We start from the raw sequence: 20,468 nt of genomic DNA on the forward strand, positions 1-20,468 counted from the left end.
CTCTGGCCTCAATATTGATTTCAACAATTTCAGACCATAACAGCTCACATTCCCCATCCCCCTCTTCTGTGACCATTATTACATTCAAGTCCCTGCACTCCACCTTTTCTCATCTAAACGCACAGCTTTTCTCTCTCTGATCTGCCTATTTTGTTGCAATTTCCCCTCCACCCCGTTTGTTCTGCAGTATTAACACCTCTATTCCCCTGCCTTGTTGCAATCCCGCCCCTTTGCTTTGCATCATTAACATCTCTTTAACCCATTATCCCCCGTCCTCTACCCCATTTTCTCCTTTGACTTCCTTGCCCTGCCTCCTCCCTCTCTGTTAGCCCTTAAAAGCTTTTTCCTCCCAACATTAGAACATACAGCACAGAGACAGGCCATTTGGCCCAACTGGTCTATGCCGGTGTTTATGCTCCACATGAGCCTCCTCCTGCCCTTCCTCAACTAAGCCTTCAAGCATAACCTTCTAGCTCAACGTGCCCCAGTTCTGACGAGAGGTCGTGGACCCGAAATGTTGACTCACTTTGCTTTCTCCATAGATTATTATTATTATTATTATTATTATTATAGATGCTGCCTGACTTGCTGAGTGTTCCCAGCGACTTATGTTTTTCGTTTTCGGATTTCCAGCATCTGCGGTATTTTGCGTTTCGTCCGACAATTTATTCTTCTTCGCCATCGCAAATAAGACGAGCAACTCCCAGGATTGCTGCAGTATGGTGGTACGGTACAGTGAGGGAGGTGAAGAGTTTCCAAATGCTAGAAGTTTGACTAACAGAAACCCATTCAAGTTATTGGTCTGTCCCACATCACACACACACACACGGCTTCCCATTGGGGGCGGGGCTGGGTGTACCTGCCAGCATCAAAGATGGCGCCGGGCTACATTTCCCATGATGCCACGCGGCGGCGGGCGCCGGCGGCTCTCGGACCCGCGTAATTTTTCTTCGGGTGGCTTTGAGTGGCTCCCGGGGAGGGAGGCGGCAACACCGGCCTCGCCACCGGGCTCTGAGCCGCGGCCGAGAAATGATACACGAACTGCTCCTGGCGTTGAGCGGCTACCCGGGCAGCGTCTTCACCTGGAACAAACGCAGCGGCCTTCAGGTGAGAGCGGAGCCCGCCGGCGTCATGGCAACCGGGCCCGGTATTCAGGAGAGGCTCCTGCAGCCTCGGCCAGTCCCCCCCCCCCCCACACACACACACATACACACATACAGGCTCTGTAGCCTGGCCTGCCCCCCCCCCCCCCGCACCCACCCACCCACCCACAGTGTAGGCTCTGGCTCACTTGGGAGCACTCTCAGCTCTGACTCAGAAGATTGTGGGTTCAACAACAACAACACCTGCCATTTGTATAGCGCCTTTCACATCAGGAGATGCTGGACAGTCAGGGATTTCCATCTCCCCCCCCACCCCAACCCCCCCCCCCCCCCCCCCGAGCCAAGGGCTGGGATCTGGAGGGGTGTGGGAGGGTAGGAGGGTGGCCGAAGGCACGGTCAAAGAAGAGGATCTTGAAGGAGGCAAGGGAGGGGGCGAGGCCGAGGGACGCAACCTCAGGGGAGTCAGATTCGACCCCCAATTATCCTTCCTCCCCCACATCCGGTCCCTTTTTTCAACCTCCGTCGCATCGCCCGTCTCCGCCAATACCTCAACCCAAAAGCTGCTGAAACTCTGGCCCATGCCTTTTGTCACCTCTCGGCTGGACTACTGCAACGCCCTCCTCGCCGGTCTCCCCTCCACCACCAGCCACAAAATCCAACTCATTCAGAACTCTGCCGCCCGCATTCTCACCCGCACCAAACTCCGCTCCCCGATCCCCCCCAGTCCTCACCAGACTGCACCGGCTGCCTATCCCAGAGAGGATCCACTTCAAGATCCTCACCCTCGTATTCAAGTCCCTGCACTCCTCTGCACCCCCCGACCTCTCTGACCTCTCTCCTCAAAACAGTACTTGTTGCTTTCGTTCCTCCGGGTCTGGCCTCCTCCTCGTCCCCCCGAGTCCTCCGCTCCACCCTCGGCGGCCATGCCTTCAGTCACTGCACCCCGAGGCTCTGCAACTGCCTTCCTCACTCCCTCCGTCTCGCTCCCTCCCTTCCCGTTTTCAGATCTCTGCTGAAGACCTTTCTTTTCGACCGCGCCTTTGGTCACCTCCCCCTCCCCCTGACTCGGTCCCGGTATCCGAAACTGTAAAGTGCTCTGAGACACTGTCTGGCGTGGAGGGCGCTATATAAATCCAAGTTGTTGTTGTTGTTGACTATAGGGTGGATTTCCAGACGGTGGGGGCAGAGAGGCTGAAGGCTCACCCTCCCATAGTGGGTTGGGGTGGGGGACGTGAAGCAGGCTGGAACCTGCTGATCGGAGGTAGCCTCATGTTGGCACTTGAGCGGGGGTCTAGGCTGATGCACCAGACATCCGAAAAGTGAAATCTGAAAAACTATAGTAACCGCTCTGCGGGTGAGCGTGGCAGCTATTGTGTGACCTCAATATAACAACAACAACTTGCATTTATATAGCTCACTCACACAGGGTAGTGTCCCAGAGTGTAACATTTCACCTACTGAAATGAATGACCAATACATTTATTTAGGATGAGTGCGAATATCAGCCGGAATACTGGGTGAACTCCCAATTCTTCTTCGAAATAGCACACAGAATCTTTTCGCTCCTTTGAACAATGGGATGGGATCTTGGTTTAATCTAACATTGTGTACGATGAAGTGTCCCCTCAGCATTGATGCTGATGAATTGATGCGATTGTAATGCTTTAGTTTTCTTTTGTACCCAGGTATCACAGGACCTGCCATTCCTTCATCCCAGCGAGACCAGTGTTTTAAACCGCCTGTGCAAACTAGGGACTGACTACATTCGTTTCACAGAATTTATTGAGCAGTATACTGTGAATGTACACCAACAGGTACTGGGTTGTTTGTGAAATGCAATGTGTAGATTGTGTACACAGTCAGCCATGTCCTTCCCTGTTATATTGCAAAAGTTGATAAATCTAGTTCCAATAATAATATCTGAATATACAATCTAAAAATGAGCCATAAAATATATTTTGTGTTCCCAGAGATTACATTGTTGACCGCATGCCAAGAACATTTTTAAAAAAAATGTTTCCAGATTGAAATTGTTTATATTTGGAACGAGGTAAAGACTGATTCACACACAAATATGATTCCTACTGTCAGACTGCAATACCATCAAGAAATTGTAACATCAGGAGCAGGAACTGTGAGAAGTGGCCATTTGGTCCATCAAGTTTCTGTTGACGCTTGTTCGTCCAATGTAATTCTCTGTTATTTCTCCCATGATATCTTTCAGCTCCAATCCCACAATTGAAATGACAAGATTATAATTCACCGCACAGCCTGCTTCCTCTTTAATTTGCAATTTAAAGAAGATCAATGTACCTAGCCGTAAAGCAACCATTTGTGTAACACATTGACAGGTCCATCTCCAGATAGTTCCTTTACACTGAACATAAGCATCCTTTTACATTGTGTGTGCTTTTAATAGGACATTGTAAGTACATCTTAACTTTTACAAACCCAATTTCGTAGTCGTTGGTACTAAACACTTAAGAATGACATTAATATTTTTCCAACAGTAAATCTCAAGGTAAGAGCGTATTCAAATAAATTCTATACAGGACAAAATACTCAGAATGTCAAGAATAACTTAATAAGATATTTGAACAATTGGTTTCATTGTTATGCTTTCAAGTGTGACATGAATGCACAATCGAATTGCTGTGTTTTGAAGCTCAAACTTGATACATTAAGTCCAAGCCTTTGCACACAAGGTTGTTTTATTTTCCTCTGTTTCTACATAGGTTTTTTTAATGTGTGCAAATAATCAAATTTCATCATGATTGTCATTCTTTTCAATAAATACATAATACATAAAAGCAATTTAATTCAATAACGAATTTAACAAAATTGTTATAAAATAGGATACGGTTAGAAGTTAGTGACTTGTTGTTAACAGAGGGCAGCAGTATTCGAGTTGAGGGTAACTACTGAGATTCTGCTCTTTATCTCAACAGGAGCACCACCCCTCCCAGGCGGGCCAGTCTGGATTACATGGCATTTACCTTCGTGCTTTCTGCACCGGGTTAGACTCCATGTTGCAGCCCTACAGACAGGCACTTCTTGACCTTGAGCAGGAGGTATTCTAGAATGAGTTTTATCATAGAAATGCATACTCAAAAAAAGTCAGCGCTTAAAAGAAATTTGTTCTTTAGTTTGAAGAAACAATGATTTGAATTAAATGTTTAATATCCATCATTTTATTCAACCACAAAATATGGAACGTGACACAACCTGAGATTAACTTAAGTGCTTCCCAGATCTCACTGTAGGAGATGTGTATAAATATTGCAAACTATCTTTCCTTTTGTTATATTTTTTCCACCCTTCCCTCCCTCAGTGAAAAGAATAGGATTATTAAAACCTTTCAGTTAGTTTTTGCAGTGCTTTAAGTAGATCCGTACTGACAGCTCTAATAGAAGCTCAGTGCCAAATGCTCTGGGTGTACCAGGCATATCATTGGTGTGTCACTCAACATCAATAGCATTTGTATATACCCTACTGCTATTCACTGGGTGCTTTGAGGTTGCTAGTGTTGCAAAATTAGAAAAAAAATTCTTCTCTCTGGTTTCAGTTCTTGGCAGATCCACACCTCTCGGTCTCCCATGTCAATTATTCCTTGGATCAGGTAAGGTTGTGCTGCACTGCATTAAATATTTCAGTATCATTTATGTCTATGGTTTGGAGAAGTAACTGTTGCTGGGAGGGAGGAGAATACATATGATCTGTAGCACTGCTTGGAGAAGATGAAGAAAGGGCGCATCTAAAAAATTTATTTAAATTGGGTTTTCAAAAGTACATACAGATGTGTGTTTGTGAGGACGTTGCATGCATCATTGCTGTTTCTGTTGGAACAATAAATATTTAAGATTTGAAGTGGATTGCTTCTTTTATTGTAGTCAATTGGGGCTTGATACCCCCTCCCATCTATCATGATTGTTGGACAAGTGTATAAACGCTTTCTCGTTATCTTCTTGAAGTAAAATGTCTGTAATTGTTGCCAGTTCCTGATGTCTGATGATATACGAGGCCCTTTTCAAACAGTGCAGCAGCATTAAGTTGGTTCATTACATTGAGGCTGACTCAGGTGGGGAGTTTTCTCTTCAAAGGTAGGCTTTATGGGACACCAATTCAACAACAACAAAGTTACATTTGTTTAGTGCCTTTCACATTGGGAGGACATCCCAAGGCGCTGGAGAGTCAGAGTTTTGGACCCGAGGTGGGGGTTGGGGAGTGGAGGGAAATGGGGGAAGCAGGATGATCAAAAGCATAGTTGAAGAGGAGAGTCTTCAGATGGGTCTTGAAGGAGGCAAGGGAGAGGGCGAGGCAGAGGGACTGCGGGATGGAGTTCTAGAGGGTGGGGGCAGAGTGGCAGAAGGCCCACGTGCCAATGGTGGGGAGAGCAAGGTGGGGGACGTGAAACAGGCCGGAACCCGCTGAGTGGAGGGGTCGGGCAGGATGATAGGGGATTAGGAAATCGCAGAGGTAGGGGGGAGCAAGACCATGGTGGGCTTTGAAGATGAGGATCTTGAACTGGATTCTTTGTGTGATGGGAAGCCAGTGGAGTCGGGCGAGTATGGGGTTGATAGGGTCACGGAGCCTGGTGCGGGAGAGGACACGGGCTGCAGAGTTCTGGATGATCTGCAGCTTATGGAAGGAGGAGTTGGGAGGCCGACAAGCAAGAAGTTTGCAAAGTCAAGCCTCAATGTAATGAAAGTATGTATGAGGGTTTTGGCGACCTGCGGTGTGAGACAGTGGTGGAGCTGGGTGATGTTGCGGAGGTGGGGGAAGGCAGAGTGGATAATGATACAGATGTGGGGTAGAAAGGATAGTTGAGGGTCAATTCACAGCTAAAATCATGCTTTGTGATTACAAGGGTTCTTGTACTGTGCTTTTTAAGACCCAGGAGAAGGGCAAGTCCGAGATTTGTTGCAATTTTGTTTGATTGAAATGTAATTGTGGCTGTAAATTGGCAGTCTTACTCCAAGGGTGCACAGGATGGCTATTCTGAAAATGTCACACAGGTGCAGTATCATAGTTGCATTTGGAACAGAGCAGTGGGATCTAGTCCTAGAAGCACATGATGCTGTAACAATATTGTAGAAATTGAGAAAGAAAAACTGAAATTTCTATAAAGAGATTATACCGAAGGCTTCTCCATCCCAACGAACCAGCTGCTTCTTTCACTCAGCAGGCATTGGGCTGCTTCATGTCCCCAGCCCTACCTGCCACACCATTGGGGGCTTCAGCCTTTCTACCACGATTCTCTGGGATTCCATCCCAGAGTCCGTCCAACTTACTGCCTCTCAACTTGTTTGATCGCACTTTTAGTTACCTTTCCTCTCCTACCTAACTCGGTTCCCATCCCCAGCTCGGGTGCCAAGCCAGCACTATTAAGCACCTTGGGACATCCTTGTAAAAGGTGCAATATAAATGTAAATTTGTACTTGTAATTACAGCCTTTGGCAAGCTTTGGAAAATTGCTGCTTCATAGTTCTGTGCTGAGTTGGCTAATCTCAGCGAGGGCAGCAGTTCGGGGCAAAACAAATAAACTCAGTGCTCGTGGTCGAACGGGCAGAAAATGCATTCCCTTTATACCATGCTGATGTATCAAATAATCTGTTGTCATACTGAAAGGTAGAAATGTGGGGATGTTCAGTCAATTAGTTTTGAGATTTTGTGTTGTGGTACAATACTGACCTCCTGTTATGCCTGTTACATTTTATTCCTAGTTTCAGCTGCTGTTCCCGTCTGTTATGGTGGTGGTTGAACAAATTAAGTCACAAAAGGTAAGAGTTCTGTGTGAGCCCGATTGGAAGCCATTCTAACTTGTGCTTAGTGCTGGATCTGTTTGTCTCTTTTGTCAGCCATTATATTTGAGGTTCAAGGGTTTAAGAATGCTTGTGGTTTACAATAAGATCGTGTATTATGGAAGGAATGGGCTCAATAAAGATAGGAGCTGGCCTTTGGGACCATCATACCTGCTCCACTATTTTCTGAGCTCCTGCACGGTTGTGTTTTTTTTAATCCCAGTATTTCCTGGCCATTTCACTATTCAACTCAAATCGGTTTTGCATAATGTTAATGTTCATGAATAGCAAGGCTGATATTACTATGCAGTTTCTCTGTAATGTGTCTCATTTTATCAATCTCTAGATTTAATATAATGGAACACATTGTTACAATGACATTTTATTAAAAAATCAATCCCTATTTCATCTACTGTGCATTGCTGTTGGTCTATAGCTCTTCAAGGCTGCAACAAAGCTAGACACTCACTGCAGTGGAAACCATGACAAATAAAACTGCAGTGAATCATTTAATATGGAGCTGCTTTTCAGATATGTTGAAATCAATAGTAATTTAAAATGATAAGTTGCATTCTACTGAAACACAAACCTTAAAATTGTAACCTGCTTATCAAATCAAATGTCTCATTCCAGTTTTACAGTAACGACAGCTTTTAGCTCATAGTTTCTGCAAGCATTTTGCAGTTCAGCAAAGTCACACAAATAGTCATGAGATGAATGACCCAACTTATCTGGAGGATTGTGGGCCTGGACAATGGGAGAATCTCCCTTCTCTTTTCTAATCATGTTGCGGGATGTTTAACATTCACCTAAGGAACTGGCAAAAGGGCCTTGGTTTAATGTCTCATCTGAAGGACAGCACCTCCGAAAATGCAGTCCTCAGTTTTGTGTTAGGAGGGCAGTCTGAACTATGAGCTGTAAGCTGTTTCATGTGACTTGAATGTGAGTGTTATTGACGACCCAAACTGCTCAAAGTATGCTTGTTCCCTCAACACCCTCCCCAGCTACCCACAGTCTGATTACAAAAATCCATAAAATTTCTGGGACCGATGGGTTAAAAATTATAACTTAGAAAGTGAATGCAATAATTCAGTAGAGAATAAAGTTTGAGTTCTGAGCCAAAAGATATGATACCAATTTCTGTCACACTAATTTTTATTACACACATTTTGTTTGTCTCTAGATACATGGCTGCCAACTCCTGGAAACTGTTCACAAATACAGTTGTGGTGGCCTGCCCCCAGTCCGCAGTGCACTAGAGAAGTAGGTAAATGTTCTGTGTTCCACCATTGGTGGTCGCTATGCTCCAGCTTCCTAAACTCCCTCCCCAAATCTCTTTGTCTTGTAGACCAGGCAAGATCGTGAAGGGAAGATTGCTAGTGTTTGGTACGTGGATGTCCCTGCAGAGTTTACGAACCTCACAGTCATCTACAAATCCCTACATGCCCTGGCAGCTCCCTACCTCTGCGACCTGCCTACTCCCCATTCCACAGCCTCCGTCCAGTTGGCTCTGTCCTCCCTTGTCCTCTCCACCATCAGAAATCATGCTTTCAACCACTAAGCCCCGAAACTTTGGAATCTCTCGCTCAATCTCTCCACCTTGCCACCTCCTTCCCCTTTTTCAGATCCAGCCTGAAGACTTTCCTCTTACAGTTACCTCCCCTCTCTCCGGGGTCAGGCTCTGTCACTATTTAGCGCTCCAAAACACTACCCCACCTGAAGGGCACTATGCAATAACAACATATTACATGTGTATTTTGCCATTCACGTCGGGAGGACGTCCCAAAGTGCTGGACAAGCACTTGTGTTTAAATGGAAGTTGTTGTTGAGATAATTTGCATTAAAACAGTAATTTGAAATGCAATGTTGAGAATTTACTAATCCTTTGTATAATATGTTTGTTCTGTATTACGTTTTACTAAATTTAGCTGATTAAAATTTGGGTAATTTGTAAAAACATTTTAATATGTGTCATATTGGGAAAGTGTGTCATATTGGCCATCTGTCATATTGGTCATGCGAAATGTTGGGCAAGTTTCTTCACTTCACATGTCTCTGTTTACCTAGCAGTAAGTAGGAACCCGGTTGATAGTCGATTGGTGCATTACTTTTCCATAGGTAATAATTCCTTCAAAAAAATTAATAAATTGGTCACTTCAATCCACGAGTTGTGGCTTGTAAAATATATTTTACAGTATATTCTGTGAAGCACTTTGAGATATCTCTCGTCGCTGGTCTCCCCACTCCACTATTCAAAAGATCCAGCTCAGTCAGAATTCTGCCGCCTGCATACTGACCTGAACCAAACTCCGTACCCACAACTAGCCAGGCTCCACTGGCTCCCCATCACCGAACGGATCGACTTCAAGATCCTCACACTCGTCTCCAAATCCATTCATTCTCTGGCACCTCTCTGTCTCTCCGACCTCTTCACTCCCCAATTCACCACCCGGCGCCTCCGCTCAACAATCCCTCTGCCTTGCCCCCTCTCTCCCCTTTTTCAAGTCCCACCAGAAAACTTTCCTCTTTGGCCGTGCTTACGGCCACCTCTCCCCTGCCCTCTCAGCGTCAAGCTCCGCCACTGTTAAGCGCTCTGGGACACTACCCTGGTGGAGGATGCTGTATAAGTGTAAGTTGTTGTTGTCTCGAAGATGTGATGAGGTGCTGTATCAAATGCAAGGATTATTATTATTATTATTCCTCTGGTGATTGGCTGCAGAATCTTGGCAGTGTGTCATAGCGTTTTCTACAAGCAACTGTCGGCCTGGATGTTACATGGACTGTTACTGGATCGGTACGAGGAGTTCTTTATCAAACAAGGACCTTCGTCCGGGAACGTGTGCGTGCAGCCAGAGGATGAAGAGGAAGAAGATCTTGGAATTCGAGGCTTAACTGGGAAGCAGTTACGAGAGCTTCAAGACCTGGTAAGGACCACGACTGCCGAGAGTGCAACACAATGTCACAAAGGCAAACAAACTTGTAAAACTGCTTAGATGTGCAAGTAAAAAGGAAATTAATGTTACTGGGCACATATTCCAACTGAAAACGCGTGTTTGCACAATTTCATCAGGATTTGGTCTAATTTAACCCAGTTCCTACTTTCAACCATGCTGCTGTACCGTGTGACACCGAGCAGAGTTGAGTCCAAGTCCATGGAGAATAAAATGGGGACGTGAAGTGTTGCCAATCTATTGTTGATTATCTCCCAGCTGCTGACTCACAGTAGTAGTGACATTAGCCCGATAGCACCTGGCTCAAAAACACAGGGAAAGATGCAGAGATTCATATCTTTGTGTTACATTGTAAATTCTGATAAGCCTTATATTTGATATTAGCATCTTTTCACTTCAAGAGGACCTCTCAAAGCACTTCAGGATATATGGTAAAGCGGAGTGATTATATAATCATGTACCTTTATTTACAAAGTATACTGCACCACTATAATCTGTGTCATTTTTGGTAGATACCAATGAATTTGCAACATCAGTGCTGCTTTCATTTAAACATGAAATCCCTCCAAGTAATTATTCACTTCCATTTCCTTCAGTTTATTTTTGTCTCACCAGCATAATGCTTAAAATACTTGAGTCAGTGCATCAGCATTGTGGTTCAAGAGACGTTATTGAACCAGACGGGGTGGAAGAAGTGAATTAATCTCCACTGCTGTAGCTGTAGTACCCCTGGCTTAAAAAAAGTGTCGCTTTTGATGTTTGTTCCACTCACTCAGAGAGCAGGTCCTCCGAGCTAATTTGTTGTACGTCATCACTGTTCATAATTACATAATTCATAAATATTTCAACAACTGGGTGATGTGGTGGATTAAGAATAATATGATAAGAATAAGTATGTCTGTTCCATTGTGGGACCTGGGATACAAACCAATTAATAATTGAATTAATTGGATCCAAATCTGTGGACTGACAGAATCCAACAAGCATGATCAAAGAGCACGGAAACACCTGGTATTTGGCACTAAAAATTGTTTGGCTCACTCGGGTCAAAGGTGGTTTGGGTGAGAAGAGAAAAGGTTTCTGTTGGTTGCAGTAGAGGGAGCATTGCTTTGTACCTGGTTCTGTCAAATCTCATCTAGGGGAGATCGATCCCGAGTTTGCCAACTGAGAAAAGTATTCCATTTCCCAGCACTAACTTACTTGTTGTGAGTACATACTCAACATAAAATAAAAGTATTATATAACAGTTGTCAATACTTCCTTGTAACTTTTTTTCTCACCAATTTTCTCCTCCTGTTTTGATTCCTATTTATCTTCTACTGGTGTGCAGTTGCTCAGTCAATGAATATCTCTGCATTACCCTCTCAACCAGAGAGCCAGCAGTCATGTGTGAGCCTTGACACGTGTGCCAATTGGGTATTTGACTGCTTTTTGAGTTTGTAGAATTTTTTTCACATAGAGAGCATTAAACAAGCAATTTAAGTTATCAAGTTGGTAGTACTGTATATCAGCACTTTTATACATATTTGAATTGTAACATTAAGATTTAAAAAAAAACAAGCATTTCATGCAATTACTTGCACTAATTGCTGACGAGTGTTTTATTATTATCCTAGCGTTTAATTGAAGAGGAGAACATGCTGGCCACATCCCTGAAGCAGTTCTCACTGCGTGCGGAGATGCTACCTTCATACCTGCCTGTGAGAGTCGCAGAGAAAATCTTGTTTGTTGGAGAGTCTGTGCAGATGTTTGAGAATCAGAATGTAAATCATCCTCGTACAGGTAAGACTCCTGTTTCACGGTAATCTGAGGGCATGCTGAATTGTTGGGGATGACGTCCTTCTAATGATGCTTTAATCCGAGATTCCAATCATATCAAAACCATGAACTAACAGTCGTAGGACTATCTGTTCACGGACCAATATTAGGTGGCTAAAATTCCCAAATATAACCCTAATACCGTGGCTTCCAAGTCTCACTAACATTTGTAACTCGTGAGCAGTTTTCCGGTGGCTATATTAACCCTGTTTTGCTCAATCCTGTCAGAGTTGGCAGAGATTAAAGCTGAGACCTGGTTTTGATATATGTTGCTCTCAAACACAACTTCATTTTGATATTAAAAAAAGTGCAGATTTTTGCATTTTTTTGTAATTTGTTCGTTGGGACTCGAGATACTTTCTTGAATTTGTCACACTGATTGTCTCTTGGTTTCGCATTTGCAGGAGGCAGAGTGAGTGCTTTGTTCTGTGTGACTATGACCCTCTAGATAATTATTTGTGGAGGACAAGTTTGCAGGACTATGGGGGATTGATTTGGGTAGCTCTTTTCAAAAAGCCGGCATAGACATGATAGACCGAATGGCCTCCTTCTGTGCTGTATAATTCTGTGATTCTATGATTCTTGTGTGATCTCCAGGATCAATTCTGAAAAACCAAGAGGATATATATGCCGCAGAACTTCACTTGCTCAAACAGCAGCCCCTGTTCAGTCTGGTGGATTTTGAAAATCTGATAGATCGCATCCGAAGCACAGTTGCTGAGGTAAGGAATACCAGACCTAGTCATTGAACCATGATACTTTTTTCAACCTCTTTCGAGCTACATTAGTGAAAGTGAATAGGTCCTAGAATTGCTACTACAAGAGGGAAATATTCTGTACCAAGTTATATGGTATCACAACTCAAGATAGAAGCAATTAAAATCTGAAGCTTATCATAATATTCCAGTTGATAATAGCTACAGCTTTCTATTTTAAATTCTTTAGGAGCCTGAATCATGGTTAAGGATTGGTTGGAGCAGCAGGCATTTTATGTCAAGTTGGTGGCTGTTTTGTGTGCAGTTCTAGTTAAACGCATTTCAATTATTGAGTAAATATCTAAATATTAATCTTGGCACGTTACTGTTCCATGTGCTCAACTTCTTTATACCAAAATATAAAGACTCTACACCAACTAAGATTTGTTGCACGAATAATACTCTTCCATATTATTGGTGTTTGTAGCCTATTTGTTAAATTTAAACATATTAATATAAAATATTTTACATATTAATATAAAACATCTAAATTTCCTTACTCCACACGCCTAATAATAATCCCTCAAGAAAAAAAAAAAATAAATTGGTCACTTCACTCCACGACTGTTTGTGGGACACTGCTGTGCGCAATTGGCTGCCGCGTTTTGCCCACAAATATACAGTCAATTCACTTTACAGCATATTCTGTGAAGCGCTTTGAGACGTCTAGAAGACGTGAAAAGCGCTATATCAAATGCAAGGATTATTATTATGTGTGAGCCAACTGGGAGAGCTGGATGATTTTCTTTGACTATTCTCTTTTACCAAAAGTCTTTGCTGTTACCTTTTAAGCATCTGCCAGTCCTTTCTAATCACCCTTTTTGCTTCTGTCCAACCTTATTATTATTTTCTTATTATTTTCTTGTTTGATCTACTCCATATTCATCAAATCCTACTTTGTTTAAAGCTTCATCTTTGCTCTAATCCACCTGTTTTTATCATAGAAATGTTGATGCATTTAACTTGTGCCCACTCGATAACTCCTATTTGTCTAGAAAAACAGTCAGTATACTTGACAATAATTTGACATACAAGGCACAATAATAATACAGGTTCCTTAATATTTACATTTCTCCTACTGTGGGACCAGTTGGTAGAATAAGATCAAAATGGGCCGAAGGGGTTTTTTCATCCATACCTCTCCTGTGATGTCTTTTGTCCTTTGAATAACCTTGTGTTTAAATGTGTTTAAACCAGCATCTGTGGAAGCTGATGGTGAATGAGGCAGACCTGCTGGGACAGCTCAAGGTGAGAATAACTAGTGAGACAATAAACACTGAATAATTTCCCAATTTCAGGCTCGCATTTTCTTGACCAAAGCTATACTTCACTGCTGAGGTCAGCATGTACAGTGATTTCTGATGTTTTTTGGGGTAAAAAGTCTGTCACTTGTTACACTGAGCACGTTCATTTGAATACTGAGGGATACTAAGGACTGGAATGGGTTATCTTCTTTACCAAACTTATCTGTGATGATTTTTTTTAACTCTGATGTTGCCAATTTATTCTTTTGCATACAAACTAAGGCAAAGATAACCTATTGAAGAGATTAACATTGAACAATGTTGGATGAGCCCTTGTACTCTTTTGCAGATAATCAAAGATTTTTATTTGCTTGGTCGAGGGGAGCTCTTTCAGGCTTTCTTAGACAGTGCCCAGCATTTACTGAAGACACCACCAACAGCAGTCACCGAACATGGTAAAGTGTGATGTTTAATCTTTGGGTAGAGGGGATTTGAGTATAGGTGAGTAGTATTCTGAGGGTCTGATGCCTTGTTAAGCTCTGCATTGGGATCTTAGTGTTGATTATGCTATTTTAGAATGAGGTGCAGAAATCGTCAAGGAATAAAAAAAATCTCTTCTCACTTTCCTCGAGTGTTCTTTTACAGTGTTACAATTCATTGATTGCAGGCAGGGTAGCAGTTCTCACATTGCTGTGTTAGGGAAGGTACCAGAAGCCCTCTTCTTGTTCCCTGTCCATTGACCTCACAGGCCTGAAAGTCTACTCATATAGGAAGTCAGGTGAAGAGAAGATCAGGCGCTGGTGTGAGTTTAGCCCAATACACACACATTGGTATCTGTAAAATAATCAACTCCTTGAATCTATTTACAGTATTACACAAGCCAGTCCACACTGTCTTGGCAAACACTTGAAAAATGGCCAAGGTACCAGCAGGGCCCTGTTGAATTGTACCCCAATGTAAGATCAGGATTTAGGGGGGAAAGTTAGTGTATTAATAGCTTGTGTATCTGTAAAATCGAATCCTTTAATATTTTGTGTGATATGCTGCATGCAAGATGTCCCAATTTTTACTGTACTCTAACTCCCCAACTGCAGAATTGAAGGAAGTGCTATTTTTGATGCTAAAAGGAAATGATTGGTTTAATTTGTTTCTCTCCACCACGTTAGATGTCAACGTAGCATTTCAAAAGTCTGCTCACAAAGTCCTTCTGGATGATGACAATCTTCTTCCACTCCTGCACCTTACCATCGATTATCATGGCAAGGACCACAAAGGTATGGAAAGAGATGTAATTGCATCACTCTATTTGGGTTAATCTTTATTATTTATCTCCTCCAATGACTTAGTGGTGAAAAAGTAGTCCCAGGCAGAAGTGAGATGTTTTCGCCTCATCTGCAGAGCCCAGCAGTGCTGAAGCTCATTGGCAACCAGGGTTAGAGAGGGAACTTAAAAGATCAGCCTCTTGAGTGTTGTTTGTGAAAGGTTTGTGAACTGTCGCGTTGGGGTGGGGTTTGTAACCTGGTTTTGGGGGAGGATGTGGAAGGAGAGTCAGTACTAGGGTACTTTAGCTGCTATGCACATGGTAACCAGGTCTGGTCTGAGTCACGGCTAGAACTGATGTTGATAATCTTCCCAGATTGGGCTGGATTGCTCAAGTATCTGGCTCCAGAGAGAGTCTCTTGGGTTTGCTTAATTTTAAGTTTCTGAGAATACTTACAAGTTTTAGCAGGAAACTTTCAATGTGTTTGTAATGTTAATATGTTTTATTTTTTCTGATTTTATCATTTCTGATTTTCCCACCTCCCTTTTCTCCCCCCCCACCCACCCATACAGATTCCTCACAAAGCCGAGATACAGGCCCGCGTGACCCTTCACCTCGCGAGGTCCCCAGTTCAGGCTGGTCAGCTCTGGGACTATCTTACAAAGTACAGTGGCCTTTGCACATCCTATTTACTCCTGCAGTACTGGAGAAGTAAGTTTATTTATGTACATTTTCAAACCTTATTTTTTTTCTCTCTCTCTGTGGCGTTTGGATCAGAAAGTGGGCTGTATGTTTGAGCTGCCCCACCATGACTTGGCTCAGACTGAGCGTTAGTGAGTGGGTATTAATGTTGTAGATATTAATCTTGTGTTGCATATTGACCTTTAGGTTCTGGGTCTATCACCTCTCTCTTGTCTTTGTCAGATATAACATTGTGTTTAAGTACCTATTGAGTGTTCGGCGTGTTCAGGCTGAGCTTCAGCACTGCTGGGCTCTGCAGATGCAGCGGAAACACCTCAAATCCAACAAGACCGTTGCTATCAAATGGAGATTGAGGAACCACATGGCATTTCTTGTGGATAACCTACAGTATTATTTACAAGTAAGTGAGATTTGGGAATAAATAACAGCATTGGTTGGTATTCATGCTCATGATGTTTTTAGTTTCACCGTTTCTGAATATAAATTGTTGAAGCACTCAGGCAAACTCATTTCAGTGTAAAATTTACAATTTATATTTGTAATCCAGCAACCTTGTATAAGGCCTGTTAAATGTGCAACCAATATCCACGCTTGTTGCTGAGAATGAGAATGTCTAAATTCTGTCATGTATGAATGGCAGATGGAAGTGTCATGCAGCGTTGAGGACATGTCAAGACATGCAACCACAGTGCTTTAGACTAGGTGTATTAAGATTAGTTCAGGAAACCAACATGATTTTTTTAATCTAGTTATTCTCTCCTGGACTTTCAGTGTGTGTGTAGGGGGGGTTGGGAGGAGGAGGGGAGTCAAAATGAGTGGATATTTCATCCCTTTCTGAGAGGTGTGTCCATCATTTCAGGGAAATTACTATTACATAAATAACATTATCTGAGGAGACTGGGTTAATGTTGGTTTTCACCTTTGCAAATTAGGTTCAAATGCAGTCTTGATTGACTGGATGAATGTCTCCTTGAATGTAAGGGTCGTAAAAATTGAGTTTTGGGGCAGTCTCAACTCTGTTTCTAGTGGGTGTTGGGTTCACAGCACAAATTGTCAATCTCACTCAGAGAGGTCACAAGTGTGGGAGATGGCAAACACCACACTGATACAGTGGGGCGGAGGGGGGCAGGCTGTCATCTGAGTTCATGGCTCACCTACACAGCTATGACTGTAATCATTTTTCTTTGATACTGTAAGATGTTTCACCCTGAATATAGGGTTATATTGTGATACAGTGAAATGTCGATGGGATCAAAAATGTTTTGCTTCACTTTATCTACACCCACTTTGGCAAAGTAATGGGATAAAATAGATACATCTTTCATGGGTTCTTTGCTATCTCTTCAAGAATGAAAGGGTTCTTTGATGGATGGATGGTACAAAGTCCTTTAAACGATGTGTGGGTTGAAGGGAAACTTCAAAGCTTCTTAAAAGGAACCGCTTCCCCCACACATTCAAATGCCTGATTGTGGCAAATGTTCAGCATGCCTAGTTTTGAAGAATGAAGATCCTACATCAGAGATGATGGCTTTCGGTCCTTTTTAAATTCCCCGGGGACAGCTGATACAGTTCTGTTCCCCTGTACTAGTGTATAACATACCAGTTGTTCATTTTAGCAGTTGAGCCTTTCTCTGTTTTCAGGCTTACAAGCTGTATTCTATGGTGTATGCCTAATGTGTTTTTGTTTACTCTAATTCATTTAGTTTGGTATTGTATAACCGTTCTAACAGGGCAGACTTATAAAGCAGGGCAAATTATTGTAACAAAGCATTTTTTAACGAATTGGAGAAGAAAAGAGTTGAATATAAAACTTCAGCTTCAAACACTGCATGTGATTGCTTGTTGTGTTCACGTGTGTGGAATGGTCTTGTGCGTGTTTGTGTGTATGTGCTTTTATTTGTGAGCTTGTCCTTGCATACACACATTCGTGAGTTTATTTATGTTCACAAGTGAATGTGTGTCAGTGTATGAATGTGTGTGAAAGTATTTTATTTGAGAATCCACATGCGAATGTATGTTGCAGAAACAGAAATTAATTACAACTTGCTTGGTTGCCTCTTGAGACTGACTTAACCTTTTAGTTCCTACAACAATTGTATGAATTAGAAATCATTGCTTTTAATAGAGTTTCAATAGTTACCCTGATTAGATTATCCATGTTTGGAACTCCAAGGCTGGATTTTAGAAGCTTTATCATTCCAGACTTCCGTCTGCTGAAATGCTCTGTGTGGTTCTAGGTGGATGTCCTAGAATCTCAGTTCTCACAGCTTCTCCAGCAGATCAATTCCACTCGGGATTTTGAAAGTATCCGACTGGCACATGACCACTTCCTGAGTAACCTCCTGGCTCAGTCGTTTATTCTGCTCAAACCAGTAAGTCTTTTTTACTCCCTTTTTTTTTAAGAGAAAAATTAATGATAACTTAAAATGTAAAGACCCTGAAATGAACTCAATAAATAATGTCCTGCTGATTGTTCCCTATCTCCTAGGTGTTTCATTGTCTGAATGAGATCCTTGAATTATGCCATAACTTCTGTTCCCTAGTAAGTGAGAACCTGGGACCACTAGATGATCGAGGTGCCTCACAGTTGCACCTTCTTGTGAAGGTAGGCTGGTCAAATGATATTTTCTATTTCTTAGTCATTTAGGAATAGATAGATACAATCATTGGAATATGACTATTTGTAGTTGAACGAGGGTTTAAAAATGTTGCCTCCAGTCTGAGGGAGTGCTGTATTGTTAAAGACAATGTCTTTCAAATGCAATGCAGACGTTCCCCTACAGCATGAACAATTACTATACTTTACAATCTGTTCTGTTCAGATGTCCTCCCCATATGAAAGGTGCCATATCAACTGTAAGGATTATTGTTATTATTACATTAGAATTCTTGTCTGCCTATTCTATTGGATGTTAAAGATCCCACAAGATGCTGTTTGTGAGTAGAGCAGGATGTTTCTCCAAGTGTTCTGGCTGATATTCCTCCCTCATCCAATCTCACTAACGCCTTCCCTTCACACTAATTTGGCTTTTCTTTAATTACTTTGTGAGGAACGGTGCTGGTGGAGATTAGCTGCTGTTTCCCCATTGAACAGCATCATAATGTCTGTGCCTTACTCACTTCTGATTGTTTTCCTATTTCTATTTAATGTTTTATCTTTTTCCCCTCTACATTTTATGCTGCGTAACTTTCTGGGAGTAACAGGTTTTTTTTATAAAAAAAACTCCTGTGTTAGTTTTATCCTTGTTGCAGCGTTAACTACATTACTTTTTGTGTTGCTGGAATCCAGGGCTTCAGCCGTCAATCATCGCTCCTATTTAAGATCCTGTCCAGTGTTCGAAATCACCAGATTAACTCTGACCTGGCCCAGCTTCTACTGAGACTAGACTATAACAAATACTACACACAGGCTGGAGGCACTCTGGGCAGGTAAGGGATCAACGCACTGTGGGTATGCATTGAGGATTAAATGAGCTAAAGGGTGTTTGTCATGCATCTCTAGTGGGGAAATGCTAAGTGTTCAGATGCACTCAGCATGGGGGGGGGGAAACAAGTGAAGTGTGATTCTACCATATTTACCCTTATACATTGTCTTCCTCTAATAAACATCTTGTTTCAGCTTCAGCATTTGAATGGCATGAGATGGTCACACATACTCCAGCTGGAGCTGGTATGCAGCTGTCTGCTCCAGATAGTACTTTGTGGTGTTACATGGATCTTCCAGGCATCCCCAATGGCACAAACTCAACCAGCTGTGCTGAAGATTAATAGCGGGGACTCCACAGATTTTGTCCTTCAGTGTTTGTCAGCCCTGACTTTGGTCTCTATGTTATAAAGAACATGAACTGAATCAGGTACATTGAAGTCTTGAATGTCACTGTTTATCTGCATGTTATCAGATATACAAAATCATACTTTGTGTGTGTTTATAGTTTAGATCAGTCTTTAATCTTGAGCCTTACCAACACTCATTGTTTAAAAAAATCACAGGATCAATTGGGAGATGGGGTGGTGGGGGTGCTTTAAATCTCTCATGACAGCAGTGGATGGAGTTTTGCCCGTTTTGAACAGTTTAATTTTTTAAATTGTGTTGTACAATATGAGAATATTGTGGATAGCAAAACCAGAAGGTTCCAGGTTTGGATCCTACAACTTATTGAGATTAATGAGGACACGACCATGTAAGTGGGATTGAATTGGTTCCAAATAGCATACTCAACTGCAGTAATTCAAGGCAATAGGAGTGGATGACCAGCCTGCTTGGCCCTGCATTGAGACTTCAACACGTTAAGAGACACAGCCCAAAGAACACAAGTCAAAGCCCTATCAGGTGGATAGCCTCCCACACAATAACCCTGCAGACACTTTGATTGCAATTATTAGTCTCTGCAACACTTGCTTACTGGGCTCCCAGATTTAGTGTAGTTTTCCCAGTTGTTTTAACAGTCACCAAAGGGATTGTGCAGGTGTTTTAAGTATTTCTAATAGATTTAAGTATTTCTTACATCACTACACCTGCTGCTCACCAGTAACAACAACTTGGATTTACCAGTACATCCCAACAGATAAACTGCACAGATGTCATTACAACTACTATTGTGAATGAACTACCCAAAGTAAAGCAAAAAAGAGAAAGAATAAAAAGGTTGACATTTATTTGGAAATATTTAAACAATGTATTTTATTTGTGTACTTCCACAAGGCTTTTTTTTCTCCTCGCTCTCTCTGTTTTATCCTTCAAGTTGTGTTTCTCAAAGTTCTGGCACAAAAGCATTTACTGTTGCAGTTCAGACGAGAACAAGATCCCAGAACAAGCTCCAAAACAAAGAACAG

General features: G+C 42.3%; 1 protein-coding gene across 1 annotated transcript; it reads left to right on the plus strand.

Annotated features, from left to right (window-relative positions):
- The first annotated feature begins 912 nt into the window (after positions 1 to 912).
- tubgcp4 (tubulin, gamma complex associated protein 4) lies at positions 913 to 20,290 on the plus strand. The gene is made up of 18 exons (XM_007908403.2): positions 913 to 1,107; positions 2,789 to 2,917; positions 4,052 to 4,174; positions 4,669 to 4,722; positions 6,827 to 6,883; positions 8,088 to 8,167; positions 9,624 to 9,828; positions 11,472 to 11,637; positions 12,271 to 12,395; positions 13,626 to 13,676; positions 14,022 to 14,127; positions 14,839 to 14,946; positions 15,506 to 15,644; positions 15,858 to 16,035; positions 17,873 to 18,007; positions 18,124 to 18,240; positions 18,925 to 19,064; positions 19,255 to 20,290. Exons 1-18 carry the CDS (start codon positions 1,030 to 1,032, stop codon positions 19,265 to 19,267), a joined length of 2,004 nt encoding a protein of 667 aa, XP_007906594.1. The 5' UTR covers positions 913 to 1,029; the 3' UTR covers positions 19,268 to 20,290.
- The last annotated feature ends 178 nt before the right edge of the window (positions 20,291 to 20,468 follow it).

Source organism: Callorhinchus milii, unplaced genomic scaffold (genome assembly GCF_018977255.1).
Source record: "Callorhinchus milii isolate IMCB2004 unplaced genomic scaffold, IMCB_Cmil_1.0 Scaffold22, whole genome shotgun sequence".
NCBI lineage: Eukaryota > Metazoa > Chordata > Chondrichthyes > Chimaeriformes > Callorhinchidae > Callorhinchus > Callorhinchus milii.

Coding starts and splice junctions, on each gene's coding strand:
- tubgcp4 (XM_007908403.2), top strand. CDS start 1,030: ATGATACACGAACTGCTCCTGGCGTTGAGCGGCTACCCGGGCAGCGTC. Junction 1,108..2,788: donor ACAAACGCAGCGGCCTTCAG/GTGAGAGCGGAG, acceptor TTTTGTACCCAG/GTATCACAGGACCTGCCATT. Junction 9,829..11,471: donor TACGAGAGCTTCAAGACCTG/GTAAGGACCACG, acceptor TTATTATCCTAG/CGTTTAATTGAAGAGGAGAA.